We start from the raw sequence: 14,208 nt of genomic DNA, 5'->3' as shown, positions 1-14,208 counted from the left end.
GCTGAAGTGTACGAAAATGAAAAACTTTTACTTTTGGAGACTTTGCAGACACTTGCATTTACGTGAGGCAGATACCACCATAATTTCCAAATTTACTGTTACTCGTTAGAAGAATTGTTCTTTGTTAATTCATGTTTAAATTCTGTGATTGAGCTGAGCTGCAGCCTCACAGAGCTGCTAGCACTTGTTTCAGTAAGCGCTCATTCACAGCACTGTGTTGTGAGGTTTGTGTTGACGGCCTCAGTTGTTTTTTGAAAAAGGCAGAGTCATGTTTGTAACGTGGGTCAAACTGGCTTCTTTCTGCGGAGCTGCGACACAATGGCAGCGCGGAGTCATGGACCGAGGTGTCGGATATTAGAAAGAAAAACCTGCTCGTCAGGAGTTTCAGGAGCAGTTTCGGCTCAACAGGGTTGTCAAGGTAACAGCTGGCTCTCATTAAGCAGACCTGTGGAGCTGAACCAGAAAACTTCAAGGTCAGATCGAAAATAATTACAAAGCCGCCGTGAAAATGTGTGATACAGCAAATCTAAACAGTCGTATCTGTGGCCGAGAAGTAATTAGACGTCATCTGACACGCTAACTGTTTGCGAGAGTTGGCATCTGTGTGTGTTGCAGAGAAGGCTGGAAACAGTTGTTTTTGTGCGTGTGTCTGTGTGTATCTCCACACACACACACACACATTCACACGAGCGTGTCGCAGCAGCAGCACTAATGACCCTCTCATTTGTACCGTCTGTGGAAATGTTTGGGTTGTAATATCTGAGAGAGCCGGCCACGCCACAGAGAACTGTGGACTCATTCATGAGTTTCTCAATGAGCAGAGTCGGCTTTAATATGCATTCATGCATACGTGTGTGTGCGTGTGTGTGTGTGTGTGTTTCTGTGTGTACATTTGTCTAATCATACTTATTTTTGAACACACGCCATTTAATCTCCACTGGGCATTTAACATGCACAGAATTCCTGCTGTTTTTTTTTCCTCCCGCTCTTTATTTTTCCTCTTGTCTTGCACAAAGTAAACTACGTGGTACAAGCTTTCCAGATGTACTTTTTGTGTTATCTGATGGCTAACATAGTTCAAGTAGCCCAAAGAATAAAGACACTTTACTACAGTGAAGAAGCCGTCCAGATGAATGAGGTCAAAGTCTTTAATCTAAACATTAATTACACCCTGTTTGTCTTTTCTTTAAAGATTCTCTGTCATCTGGTGATGATGAAGACTATGATGAAGATCCAGAAGATGCAGGTAATGGAAATGGTGAATTCTTTTTTTTTTTTTTTAACTACACCACACAGGTTAAACAGTGTCATTTGGTTTTAGTTACAGCTCAAGGGGCAGCATTATCATGATATACAACCTTGTCTGAACTTTTGTGAAATGAATGTGATGTTGCAAACAGCAGCTGGCCTGAAAAGCAAAAGAATTTTAAGTAGAAAAAATGAATTGGAATAGGCTCAACTAAGAACAGAGAGGAACTATAATCTATAGAAATCTTTCAAATGCAGTTTCACAGACTCTAACCAATATCGCACTTGCAAGTGTTTTTTCAAATAAAACACGACAGTTGCCTTCACGCAGTTGCTGCAGAGATCTCAGGGCCTCTGATTCCTAATTAAGTCTTTATATCTTCAAGTCACTTCTGGGATTCTGGTGTTTCCAACCCTGGATCATTATCTAAACTTTGAAAAGCAAGTGAAAAGTGCACCCCTGTGTCTGCTGTATTTACACGGTACTTTCTTGTGGTGCAGAAATGGTCTCCTCGCATTATTTACACTCTCAACAGTTAATCTGCATTTTAGAGCTCGGGCTCATTTCAGTTGTCGTGATAAAAAATGTTGTGTGTAGGAGCCACAGCAGTTCACACAGGCAACTGTGTGACTACCACTGGATTTATGCAGCTGATAGACTCATATGAGCACAACTTGAGTTTTATATCTGTAATTGGAATTATATGGCTCTTATAACCACGCACTGGCTTCCTGTGCTCACATTAAAGCTTCTCCCCAGAGCGCTAAACTAAACGCCACTGTCACACAGATCAAAAGCCAGTGGTTCTCCGGCGGGTAGCACCCCTCTCAGCGCTCTGTTGTGATGTGAGCTGGTTTGGCATTGGGAGACATGCGGAGTTCAGGTGCAGGTGAACAAAGAACGATGAAGGATGGCGTCTTCTGGCTGCGCACGCTTTACACGCTCTGTTCTGTCAGCTAGCATGACTCCAGAGAGACAGAAAGCGTCTCCACCCCTCGGCGGGCTCTCGACCAGCCAGGCGCCACACTGTGCTGGCTTTGTTGTGCCGTACCGAGGGAGACAGCGGAAGGTGAGGTGCAGACAGTCAAAGACAGACGAGAAAAATAAGAGACATGAAATGATGGAAATACGGTTAAAGAGGAAGAAATGACGGGATAGAGGTGAAGCAAGGGAGACAATGGAAAGCCAGACGGGAAAACTGAGAAACTAATAGAAAGACAGAGATAGACAGGTGCATGGAGAGATTTAAGTTACACTGATACAAATACAAAACACTGAACTTTCCACTGAATTATATAATCATTTGCATACTTTGACAGTTCACAACAGTTCAAAGAAGAAAGATTGAACTAGACAAGTCTACCTCTTGACAGTAGACTGCAGCTGTCACTGCAAAACTGAAGAACAGCCAAAATCATGTCAGCAGTGTCAAACAGAGCCCATGATATCTTGAACTGAATCCCAGTCCACCTTAACGGCTCAACAAAATTGGTGCCAGAAGCGAAATATGGAACTGTTTCGGTGACGGAGCGACATGCAGAAGCCCCGCCAAAATCAAAGCCCCTTTGCAAAGCTCCGATCAAATCAAGGATCGTCACACTTGTCTCAAGTAAAATACTGAGACAGTGACTGTTTGTGATGCTGCGGCTGCTAAAACAGTCCAAATGTCCCATGGTTGTCACTGATGTTTCACCCATTCTATCGCCATCCAGCAGCAATCATTACAGTGCAAGAGAAAAATATTTGAAGAGATATCTGAAAGGGAAATGCAGAAAGAAATACTTAGACACATACGACATACGACCTTTGTTACAAAATAAAGGTAAAAATGCTCCATTAAAAACTAAATGAAGACAAAAAAGACATTAAATGTTTGGTTCGTAAGTTTTTTTTTATGTTGAGGGTTTTCTCAACGTTATGAGCCAAGAAAGAAAACTATATTTTAAGCAGCTGATACTGATGACAGCATGCAAATGTAAATTTGACAACAACAGACAAAACATTCAACAGCTGTTAGTGAGGCGCATGGAAAAATAACAGTAAAGACTCAAGTCAAGTAATCACCTCATAAATGTCTTATTATTTCATTTTATCACTTAAATCCTAGAAACAATATGTTTTCCTGTCCTAGCACAGGAGTGTCTGTTAATGCCTCTTGTTTTGGTGATATCACTTTCAACATTTAATCCCTTCATTCTGCTCACTTGAAATGCTGCAGAATTAAAAAAAAAAAAATGTAATCTCCATATTCGCATTTGCCTTTTCCTTGAGACATTTAGCCGAGGCTCTTATCCAGAGAGATTATAGAAAAAAAGCAGCAGAAAGCTTCCTGTTGCTGTCTTTGTACTGTAAGTCGTTCTGGATAAGCTGCAATGAAAAAACTGAATGTGTGTTGAATGCACAGCTTCACTTCTTGGTGAAAGCCTGGAGTGTTTTCTAAACAGGCCAAAGTGGCAGCGGCGGCAGCAGCTTACTGCAGGCATCCTGAATGCCAGTAAATAGCCTCAGACTGCCAGACTTAATCTCTGGATGTAAGTCTGCCTCATGACATACGAGGCTCCGATTTCCTGGCCAAAAGGAGAGGGATTAGCCCAGAAACGTTAAACCCCTATCGCTGCTTAATGTCCGCTAAGCCACCGCTAATTAGCCCGCTGTAGCAGGAAGGAGCCATGTGACGAGCCACACAGCCAGACGGAGAGTCCCTGTCAGTGAGCGGAAGAACATCCGCATCCACACGCAGAGAGGACAATAACAGGGATGTGGAGATGGAGAAAGAGTTAGGCTATTAATGAGGGAAAGGGAGTAGAAAACATTTGCTGTTTGACAGCCAGACAGAGATGGGTGAGAGAAGAGAAGAGAGAAGATTTGAGGAGTTAAGTCACTCTGAGCTGTCGCTGTAGCTGCCAGTCGAAATGATGCTGCTGGCCACAGCTGACTGTTCTCAGAGGAGAGACAGGCAGACAGACAGAAAGACAGACAAGCTGCTGCAGTCATGAGCTCATTCCCCGCCACCTCCAGATCGCACTCAGCTGTCTCCAAAGGCCCTCTGGGGAAAGACAGGGAAGATAGACGCCCGCCCAGCAGCCACAGTAATTCCTGTGGAGACGACGCCGCGCACAAACGATATTATCGACCAGTTTGTAAGATTGACACCAGATTTGTGTTTCATTTTTATAGGAGGAGAAAGACGGCAGCCGTGTCTGCTGCATCTGTATCTTTCCAGTTTACCCTTAAATCTCAGGCGTCTGCACTAAATGAGCAGGTAGAGGGGCATTGTCACCATTCGGACATCATGGATGACAACAACATCAATAAACATATTGACCAGTTATTTATTACTGTCGTTTATTGTACAAAAATCTTATCACAGTATTCTTGAATCAAGGTAGTGTCATCTTGTATTTGTAAAGAAATGGAGCTGCAGGGGAAAAAGTGAACTGCATTAAGTTTGTAGTTCCCACACACAACCCACGAGCATGATGCAACATTTTCTACCGTGTCAGGCTGAAAAGCGAAAAGTAAACAGAGCAAATAAAAGGTCAGAGATCAAACCATCATCTGCCCTCACACGATGAATATGATTTATCAAAGTGAGTACTTTTTACAGTGTGGAAAGTGGTGTACACACTCAGAGCCTGTGTGAAGTGAAAGGGCAGTGTGTGTGTGTGTGTGTGTGTGTGTGTCGGAAGGGAGGAATGTTAACAGAGCCTAATCTGTACTGTGCTGTGCTCCTGAGCTATGCAGCCTCCTTGTTTACCCTGGCAGGAGAGCAGAGAGCCGGACGCTGGGCCACGCTACGCTGCTCCGCGGCCGCCATTCCTCCGACTCTGTTTGCCTAGAGTCCCTGCAGGCCCTCCGGGGCAGCGTGCCTTCAAAGAGCCCCAGTGTAATCTGTAATGAAATCTGCCTGTGTGCTCGCAGGCGTCAGCGAGGGCAAATTATACAATTACACAATTAGACCCCCCCCCTCCTCCTTTTCCCTAGATCGGTGTCTGAGCGCTGAAGGGCCTTGTGCTGTGGCAATCGGCACCGCGGCGTGTCCTACTCCAGCTAATTGCTGTTGCACTGAATGTTGAGTTGATAGAGAGCCGCGATCCTCCGACCTGCAACACAGAGCCACAAGTCAGAGGAAAAGTTAACAGAGCACTGCGGGGGTTGTGTGTGTGTACGTGTGTGTGTGTGTGTGTGTGTGTTGACGTATGTGAAATTCTTTTAATGGCAGTGCCCAGTCCAAACACAAAGAAAATATAATCATACTCATATTTTGTTAACAGACATGGCATACCCCTGCCAAGACTGCACAATCTTCTAAACCTGTTATTTTAATAATAGAAGTATTTAGAAAATGTTAATCTGCATCTGGATCTGCATCAAAATACACAATATAAATCATGCAATGCATGTGCCAGATTTCTGTCCTTCAAGTAAGTACAGTAGTTCATGAGAAAATATCGAAAATGTTTAAAAAACAATCCACATCTTGCAAGAAGAGAAATCATTAGAAAAGTTCCTGGAGCCTTACCAAAAACTAATCATTTCTTTTTGGTCCATGGCCCAACTTTCCACCAAAACTCATTGAAATTAGATAAAATGTTGAGATACCCTGTTTTCTACCAAACAAACAAAAAGGACTGAAAACATTGCCTCCTCATTAGCAATAATAGAAACGTCTGAATGCAGACCCTTATGATACCTTGTCAAACTTTGAAGGGGAAAGAAAACTGCCATTTGAGCAGCACCAGTTGTTGTGAAAGATTCAGAACTTGGGGTTAAGTGAAAACCTGAAATATGTATCCCGAGTTTTGTATTTGCTGTCCAATCATTGCCTGTTTGAATAATGCCTCAGACTGTGCTGCTGATTACAGTCCTGGTGAGTTAACTGATAGCTGTAATAGAATACATTTTCCCAGTAAACATACCAGTACATGTGCGCGTTTGGAGGCGTGGCAGCTTCTGTGCGTGTGAATGAGACATAGCTCCTCCCTCTGACTGACCTCTCTCCCTGCCACGCTTTGGAGTCTGTTATCGAACGGAAACCAAACAAACAGCACAACAGGAACACGGTTGTGTATTTTTAGGCTCCCGGAGAGATTCCCCTCCTCGGTCAACCTCTGCAGCTGACAGGTGGATGTGCATGACACCGTAACCGCAGAGCTGAGTGGCTGCACGCAGGGCAGGGTTATCTGCTGACCCCGTCCCTGTGGAGGTTTAAGGGTATCTGCTGCCCCCCCCACCCCACCCCCAGCTCTCAGAAAATCCCACTCCCCTCTGCTGAGGAAATACCATCCAGCCAATTAGACACGGGATGGGATTCCTTTGTGCTGCTGAGCATACAGAGTAGGACTCAACAGTAAATCAAAAACATGCTGAAATCAAAATATCGATTGGTGCTGCTGAGCTGGAAGAGAGAGGGAAGTGCCTGTATCAGCTTCCTAAAGGAAGCTGTTTAGAATCCACAGAGCCAACAGATCACACTGTTGAAGCATTAGATAGAAAAGTCTTGGCTGTGTCCTCTTTTATCACAATACTGACACAACCAGATTTCTCTTTTCTCCACATTTTGATCCCATTTTTCATGTTCTGTTCTGTGATTTCCACAAGAGGACCTGCAAGCAGCAGAAAAAAACGACAAACTGCAGCTTCACAGCACAAATTTGCATTATCTACAGTCCCTCACAAACTGATTGAAGTTTGGAATCATCTGGAATAAGTAAGAGAATGACAGGGTAGGTTGTATTAGCAGCAATTTCCGCTGTCCCTGAGCAGACAAAAAAAATATAACTTGCACCCCCTGCACACACTTCACTGCCAGGCAATCCAAAAAGAAGACATCACACTTTTACTGGCAGGTGATCTCGTGCAGAAACCGAGCAGTTAGCGCTTTGCAGCTCATGGTCAGCGAATGAACCAGTCTCTGTGTGTTTTTGGGACAAAACCATGGAGGTGAAACAGAGACCCAGCTCATGCTGAATCCACTCAGGTGTCTATTTTGGGTTCGAAACGTCATGGTGGCTGAAGGATCATCAGCGGGGGGAAGGTGTTTTCAGGCTCAGATGAGTTCAGGAGCAGCAGCGGGAGGGGGAGGACGAGAAGGAGGAGGAGGAGGACCACACATCAGGAGAGTGACTGTTTAAAAACTCAGTGTTTCTGTTTGACCGAGTGTGTGTGTGGCTGATTACGATGCCAAGAAAACAATGTGTTCAGACTCCTTGGAGAGTTGTCCCACGCTGCATGCAGTGTCTCTCCAAATACGCTGAGACAGAGGAGACACAGAGAGAGGGAGAGAGAAGTAATGATATCTAACAGATATTTCCCTTTTAAGGTGGAAGCAGTTGTGTGTGTGTGCAGTTGCACGTGGAGAGTGTTTGTCTTTGCAAGCCGGGGAGTCTCTAACTCAAGCAGGGAGCAGCGTTAAGCTGCTCCACTACAGTTTGTTAACGCACACACGCAGAGTTTGTTCAATAGAAGTGAAGTAACGTTCTGTTTGTTTGCTTTCTAAGAAGATGTGTCTGCGTCTTTCATCGCTGAAACCTCTCTCGGTCTGGTTGTAATTACTCTGTGAAGCTGAAGCCAAAGTTTTATGGCAGGAGCCAAAGAAATGTGTGTCAGAGATATATCAGAACACCCCAGACATTATGATAAACAGACACACACACAAACACACACGCATGTGGTAGATCAGACATGATTACACACAGGTATTCTATCTGTATTTGCTGCGATTGACGTCTCACCTGAGTTGTCCTGGTGAGATGAACTCCACCCACGTGATGCTTGAGGGTGAGAATTCGTTTCTAACTATTGTTTGACCCAAATCGTACACACACACACACACAGACGCACACGCACACAAACACATACAAGCCCAGACATTGAGATGGTAATTAGCTCCTCTCGCTCCTCCTGCATTTAGAAAGTAAAAGAGACATCTGATGACCGGTCAGCCACCTCCCCAGCTTTTGTCCTGGGAAACACACACACACAGAGAGACCTATAAAGAGAGTGAGGGAGCCATGCACCAGTGCTCTCACCCTCCACACCCACACTGCAGGAACAATAGGCCTCTCTGACTCGCTACTCTCTCTTTGTCCGGCGTCTTCTCAATACAACTCAATAAATCGCCCTGACAGGTTTCCAAACTCTCAGGATCAGATGATTCAAATGAACTCTTTCATTGTTGGCGAGGGAAGGAGACGATAAGCTTTGTTTGGTCCTCACGACGCTTCACACACACGTTTTGTGTTCTTTCAGCATCCGTCAAACTGTGTTTTACACCATTTGGGCATCTCGAACGTAACTGTATCTCTCCGGACAGTGGGGTGGGCTTGAAACTGGAGAAAGACAGGTTTATAACCAAAAGGTAAAAGGTCCAATCCTGACTATAGCAAGTAAACATCCTACAGAAACCTCTGTATGTGTCTAAACTTCTTTTGACATCACAGAATCTCCCTCATTTCTTATTACAAAAGTCCTTCGAACTCACCTTTAAAAAGCTGCTTTTACCATTTAGCATTTACATGACAGTCCCTGTAAATGGCACAGGTTGTTTATCGGAGCACTGAGACCTCCAGTGAAACCACAACCTCACATCTGTTCTGGCAAAGTACATAACTCATCCAATATGGACCAATTTGAAGACAGGGCAGAGGAGCAACTTGTCCCATCTGTGCCATCTTACAGCAATTACAAAAACATGTAACTGTGAAATTCCTGGAGGGTCTCCCCCAAAATTTCTATGATCTAATATTACACCAGAAAATGGAAAACTAAGGACAAAGCTGTTTTGATAAGAGATCTTGACTTCAGTCACAAAAATGACGACCTGAGACATGACTTGACTGACCCTCTAGACCTGAAAACGACATCCAACCATCAAGCAGCTGTTTAAAAACACTTTCAAAGCTTTCAAGCTCAACTTGGCTTGGACTGAGGCTTGACTTGTGTCAAATGATTTGAGATATGCACTCATCTTGCGTTACTGTGCTTATTTTTTAAATTAAGATTAAACTTAGCATTTAACTTTAGTTTTGTCTCAAATGTCCTTTTACTGGACGTGAACTTTTCTCAAATGACCTGAGCCTTGACTTGGAGTAGGCCCAAAATGACAAGCACCACTTAGCAGAAGTAGTTTTCTGTGACTGACAGAAACACCCTGTCTTGTGTTTCATCAACAGAGGCTCCATATTGGACCAGGCCTGACCGGATGGACAAGAAGCTTCTGGCTGTTCCTGCTGCCAACACTGTCAAGTTCCGATGTGCCGCGTCCGGAAACCCGATGCCAACCATCCACTGGCTGAAGAACGGCAAAGAGTTCAAGGGAGAGCAGAGGATGGGAGGCATCAAGGTGAGAGAGCTTAACTTCAAACTTGTTAACACCTAAAGGTTAGAGCAGCGGGGCTGTGATTTAGAGATTCAAATCCTCACACCATCTCCAAAAAAATCTGCTCGGCGGAGATGATGTTCTGTCCTGCTCGAGCAACCATCAAAGTGCCTTTGAGCAAGGCATCTTAATCCCGTGGAGCTGCCGTGTTTCCATCAGTGGACCTGGGTGAGTGTTGCGGTGCTCCCCGGTGTGAATTTCTGTAACTGGAAGAGTGTGAAGCCGAGTGCTGAAAGAGCACTCACGCTCAGTGCGTCTTCTCACGGTAAATAAAGGTCAGAAAACACGCCTCAGGGCCCAGCAGGATTCAGACCACTCTTAGCCTCAGCTAAGCGGGCCAAAATATATTTAGAGGTTCAAACTGCTGTGCTGAAATCAGAGTGGTACACAGATACATGCGTGCTCGCGTGATAGCTCAGTGTTGACAGTAACGCGGTGCAGCAAACAGCTGTTGTGCTCAGTTTTGTCATCGGATTCACTCTAAACACTGGGCTCTTATGTGGAATGGCACTGCTTAAAGTAATAGGCCTTGGTTTACTTTTGTGTTCGCTTAATGGCCCTGAGCTTTAGGATTAAAAGACAAACTCAGTGTGGTAAGAACATCGGAATTCAAACAGTCACCACGTGGGTTTTGGTTCAAAATAAACTTAAACATTATGACATACAAATTCTAAAATTATGTCCAGAGATGTAAAATCTTCCAGGGTCATTCTGTCCTGGGTCTTATAGTCTCTCCCTCTCAGTTCACACTCTGCACAGTGACCCTTTCACGTTTTCCACAGTTGTCCTGTTTTGAAGGTGAACTGTTGTTGAAAATCATTGAGGTGTGAGTGAATCTGAGGGCAGAATGATTAACTGAGTAGGTGTTTGAAAATGGAAGCAGTGAGAATTTCATGATGATGTTTAAATGTAAGTGATTCATCAAACCAAATACAGAGATGTTTATTCTGTGGGACTCTCTCAATATTGCTGCCGTTCAGTGTGGACAGGTGTAGCCTGTTAAAATCACACATAACCACTAAATGAAATTTGAGCACGCTTTCAGTTTGCACTCAGCAAAAAGTGAAAGTTTGGTGGAAATGTTGACTCTGTTCAAAGTTTAAGGACAGTTTTTACAGGTTTTCATGTTCTGAATTGAGTGACGGTGCATTTTATTACTTATGAATTCAGTTGTTTATTTGTAAGAGGAGGAATGAGTTTTCTCTTTTTCTTCAAAAGTTACGAAGTCGAGTTTTAATCGAATGTCATAAATACAGCAGTGACATCAGCATCTGTGATAATGTCAGTAAGCACAAAGGAGGCAAAAGACTGTGATTTAAAGCGGTGGCTTTAAACATCGAAATTGTTCCTTCTAACTTCAGCAGAGTAAACGTGTCAGGCTGCTCGTGAGGGACACTTTCTCCCCCAGTGGAGGTTTGGCATTTAAAGGGTTAAATGTAATGAGATCCTGCAGCTATTAACAGTTTACAGAGATCTCCAACATCTGCTCCCAGCAGACCAACAGCAGTTGTCTCCCTCCCTCTGTCCCCACTCACACACACACACACACACACCTGTCACCAGCCCTCAGGACACTCCAACTTGGGCTCCAGTGGCTCTCCAACAACTTTCAGCGTGTCGAGTATGCATGAAGATTTGCTGATGCGTTTGAGTCGACGCTGTTTGCAGCAAATTAATCCCAAACTGACCAGTCAGAGCACTTGCATGTTTATTCCATCTGTTCACCAAATCTCTGACTTCTCTCCCAAATCCCTGAGTGTCCTTGTTCTGTGCAAAACGACTCACCAGCGGCGAGTTAAAGAGCACAGTGTAGATGTTTTTGTGGTGACTGAGGCCGTATTAAGACATTATTGTCAGCCTGATCTGTGTGATTTCCACACTGTAGACTGAGCCTGTGCAGTGCTTATCGCCCAGTTTGTTTCCCAGTTTATTTCCCAGTGTAGCAGTTGTTATTTTGTACATTTCCCTGCTTTACCACATGCTCCTCTGGGACGTTCAGTGTATAATTAGAGAGTGATATGTATAGCTGACTGTCCATAGTAAGACTTTAACAGAGTATGTGAGGTCCTGTTGGCCTCGTACTGAGTTGTATTAGTGTGAGATGTGACACTTTCAGTTGTCAACAAGCCATCAGGACAAATTCCTGTACATTTTCTGCTCTGTATAGCTCAGCAGGTCGAACTTGGCACTGGCGGATGCTGTGGGTTTAGCTCATAATGTGGCCACCCAAGCTGAAAGTATAGGCAATCATGAGGCTGTAATTAGTGTCCAGCCAAACAGAAGATGTTATATTTGTGGTGTATGTTAACGTTGTGCTTGAATTTGACAGCAACTGCGAGTTTTAACAATAACAACCTGAAAAAGCTGTAAAGCAGGAGAGTGACAGGTGTACGAAATTAAAAGGTTTTTAATCTCATCATATCTGTTTCTACACAAACGTCTTGGGAAAAGACGTTTTTCTTCCATAAAATACCACATCAGCTCCCCCTCTGTCCCTCCAGGCTGTGAATTCCCATCAGCCAAATTTTGTTCACCACATAATTTAACTAATGGTTCCTCTTGTTTGGAACAAGTTCAGCCTTACAGCGATCATAAATTCCTAAATCATAATGACCACTGGCCATGGAATGATCTTTTCAAAAAGAAAATTGCGCCATTTACTGCAACCCCAGTGTCTTTCAGCGCATGCATCAGTAATTTAGTCTGATAAAGACGTTAAGTGATTATTGAGCCGTTCTTCTCTGTGTCTTTATCAGGACATTATCTCCTGCCCCTTCCCTCCCTCCCTTCTGTCCTGAGGCTGCACTAAAATCCAGTTAGTAAGTCACCATGTGGCCTCTGTTGGCCTTGAGGGAGGTGGACGGGGAGGTCACTCGCTATAGAATCAGGGTGCAGAAAAGCCCCTGACACAGCCGAGCTTTAAGTGGGGGGGCAGGGGTAACATCTTCACTCGGTCTTAATGTTGAAACTTCTGCTGACCCAGCACACTGAAAAAAATGTCCATATACATTTTTTTTTTATAGTAATTGAGACTTAAAAAACATTTTAAAGGATAAATTCAGCCTAGTATTCCTTCTTTCCTTTAGTGGTATCCACCCTGACAGATAGTTTTGCTTTTCGTCACCCAGGTTGTGGGATTTTAGCTGAGACCTGTTCTGAGGTGAATGAAATATATATGAAAAACTCAAAGACTCAAACTCAAAGAATGTTCCACTTACTCAAGATAACCCACGCTGCTGCTTCCTGCACTTTCCACAGGAAACTTTTTTACTTCCCATGTTAACCGTCCACAATGATTCATTTTGCTCTGCAAGATATTTGCACTAACAATCAAGTCACATTATCCTCAATTAGGTTGAGTGATGTGCCTAATATCATTTTATTGTGACTTAATTTTTAACATGGTTATCCCTCAGCTCCCTCTTTTTGTTTATGCCACATGCTCACGGTTGTTAATGATTCTGCAGTGCACAGTTCACCTGTCAGTCAAAAACTGTGAGAATCACTGTGGTGTCTTGCTTCTTTGTTCCGTAAAAGTTTCTGTAGATGCCTCTTTTTTTTTCCTCCTCAGCTAATTTAGAAAACTGTATGCACAATAGTGTGCATTATTGTAGGACAGTCAAAACAAGCAAATGCATGTAAAGAACAGAAGACAAGAAGAAAACCTAAAGGGAAATCTGTATTACACTGACCGAGAATTGAATCGTTACTGTGCAGACAGACACATAATAGACAGATCTGTTGTCAGCACAGACATTTTTTGCAGTGCGTTCAGTCTGCCCGTGTCACAGCCCTCATCACCCCACCTCACATCTGCCTGTGATGAGTTCATCTAGCGGGGTTGGGGGTAGATGGGTGGTGGGTGGGGGCACCCTGAGCCCTGACAGCCTGACAATGGCCTTCTAAAGACTCTATTCCTCCAGCAGGGACCTTAAGGTGAAGTCGTCTTCCTCTCACGTCCGGACTGAAATGACAAGATCATTTTTGATTTGACAGCCGTGGTTAATTACAACAGAATGAATTGCGACCGTGTCTGATTTTTGAAGTTTGGACGGGTGATGGGACAGTTTTGTCACACGTCTCTCCGGACTGGGAGTGTGTCTGCGACAGTACAGTAACTAACTCGCTAACTGATCCATGCTGATCAGCACAGCGGCGTCCTCTCCACTCAGCACTGCCGTCCACTCAGTCTGTCATTTAGTCTGAGTGTCTTCAGATCTGCAGAGGTGTGAGAGAAAGTCACTGTCTGAGGGGACCATTAAGGGCCATTACCCCTTTACAAACACAGAGTGTCTCCTGTCTTCACACTGGAGTGGTTGAAAGTGGCCTTTCTGGGGATGCACTGTGTTCTCCTTTGTTCCTTGAAGACATCCATTTTAACGAGCGGTTTCATCTTCTACACAGGCGTAACATCACATTTCTGTCCCACAGTATGAGACGGTCCATACAGTCTCATCAGGTTCACTTCCTGCAAATGTGACAAAAGATTACAGCACTTTAAAGCAGATTGGTTCTCTTGTTCCCAGCATAAACCAGCAGAGTCAGGAGGGTTCTTGAAGATGAGTTTGTGTGACGAACA

The 14,208-nt window shown here is 44.0% G+C and overlaps 1 protein-coding gene across 8 annotated transcripts in view; it reads left to right on the top strand.

Moving 5' to 3' along the window:
* fgfr3 (fibroblast growth factor receptor 3) overlaps positions 1 to 14,208 on the top strand; it is a 66,166-nt gene that overhangs the window by 28,148 nt on the left and 23,810 nt on the right. For 5 of the 8 annotated variants that reach the window (XM_041061563.1, XM_041061560.1, XM_041061558.1 and 2 more), the window contains exons 4-5: positions 1,193 to 1,258; positions 9,424 to 9,593. In XM_041061563.1, the coding sequence (XP_040917497.1) occupies positions 1,193 to 1,258; positions 9,424 to 9,593 (236 nt within the window). The remainder of the gene's footprint in view (positions 1 to 1,192; positions 1,259 to 9,423; positions 9,594 to 14,208) is intronic. The other 3 variants (XM_041061564.1, XM_041061566.1, XM_041061565.1) reach the window with 1 other exon arrangement.

This window comes from Toxotes jaculatrix, chromosome 17 (genome assembly GCF_017976425.1).
Source record: "Toxotes jaculatrix isolate fToxJac2 chromosome 17, fToxJac2.pri, whole genome shotgun sequence".
NCBI lineage: Eukaryota > Metazoa > Chordata > Actinopteri > Toxotidae > Toxotes > Toxotes jaculatrix.
Note: the sequence above shows the minus strand (reverse complement) of the source record. Positions and strands in the feature narration are given on the sequence as shown.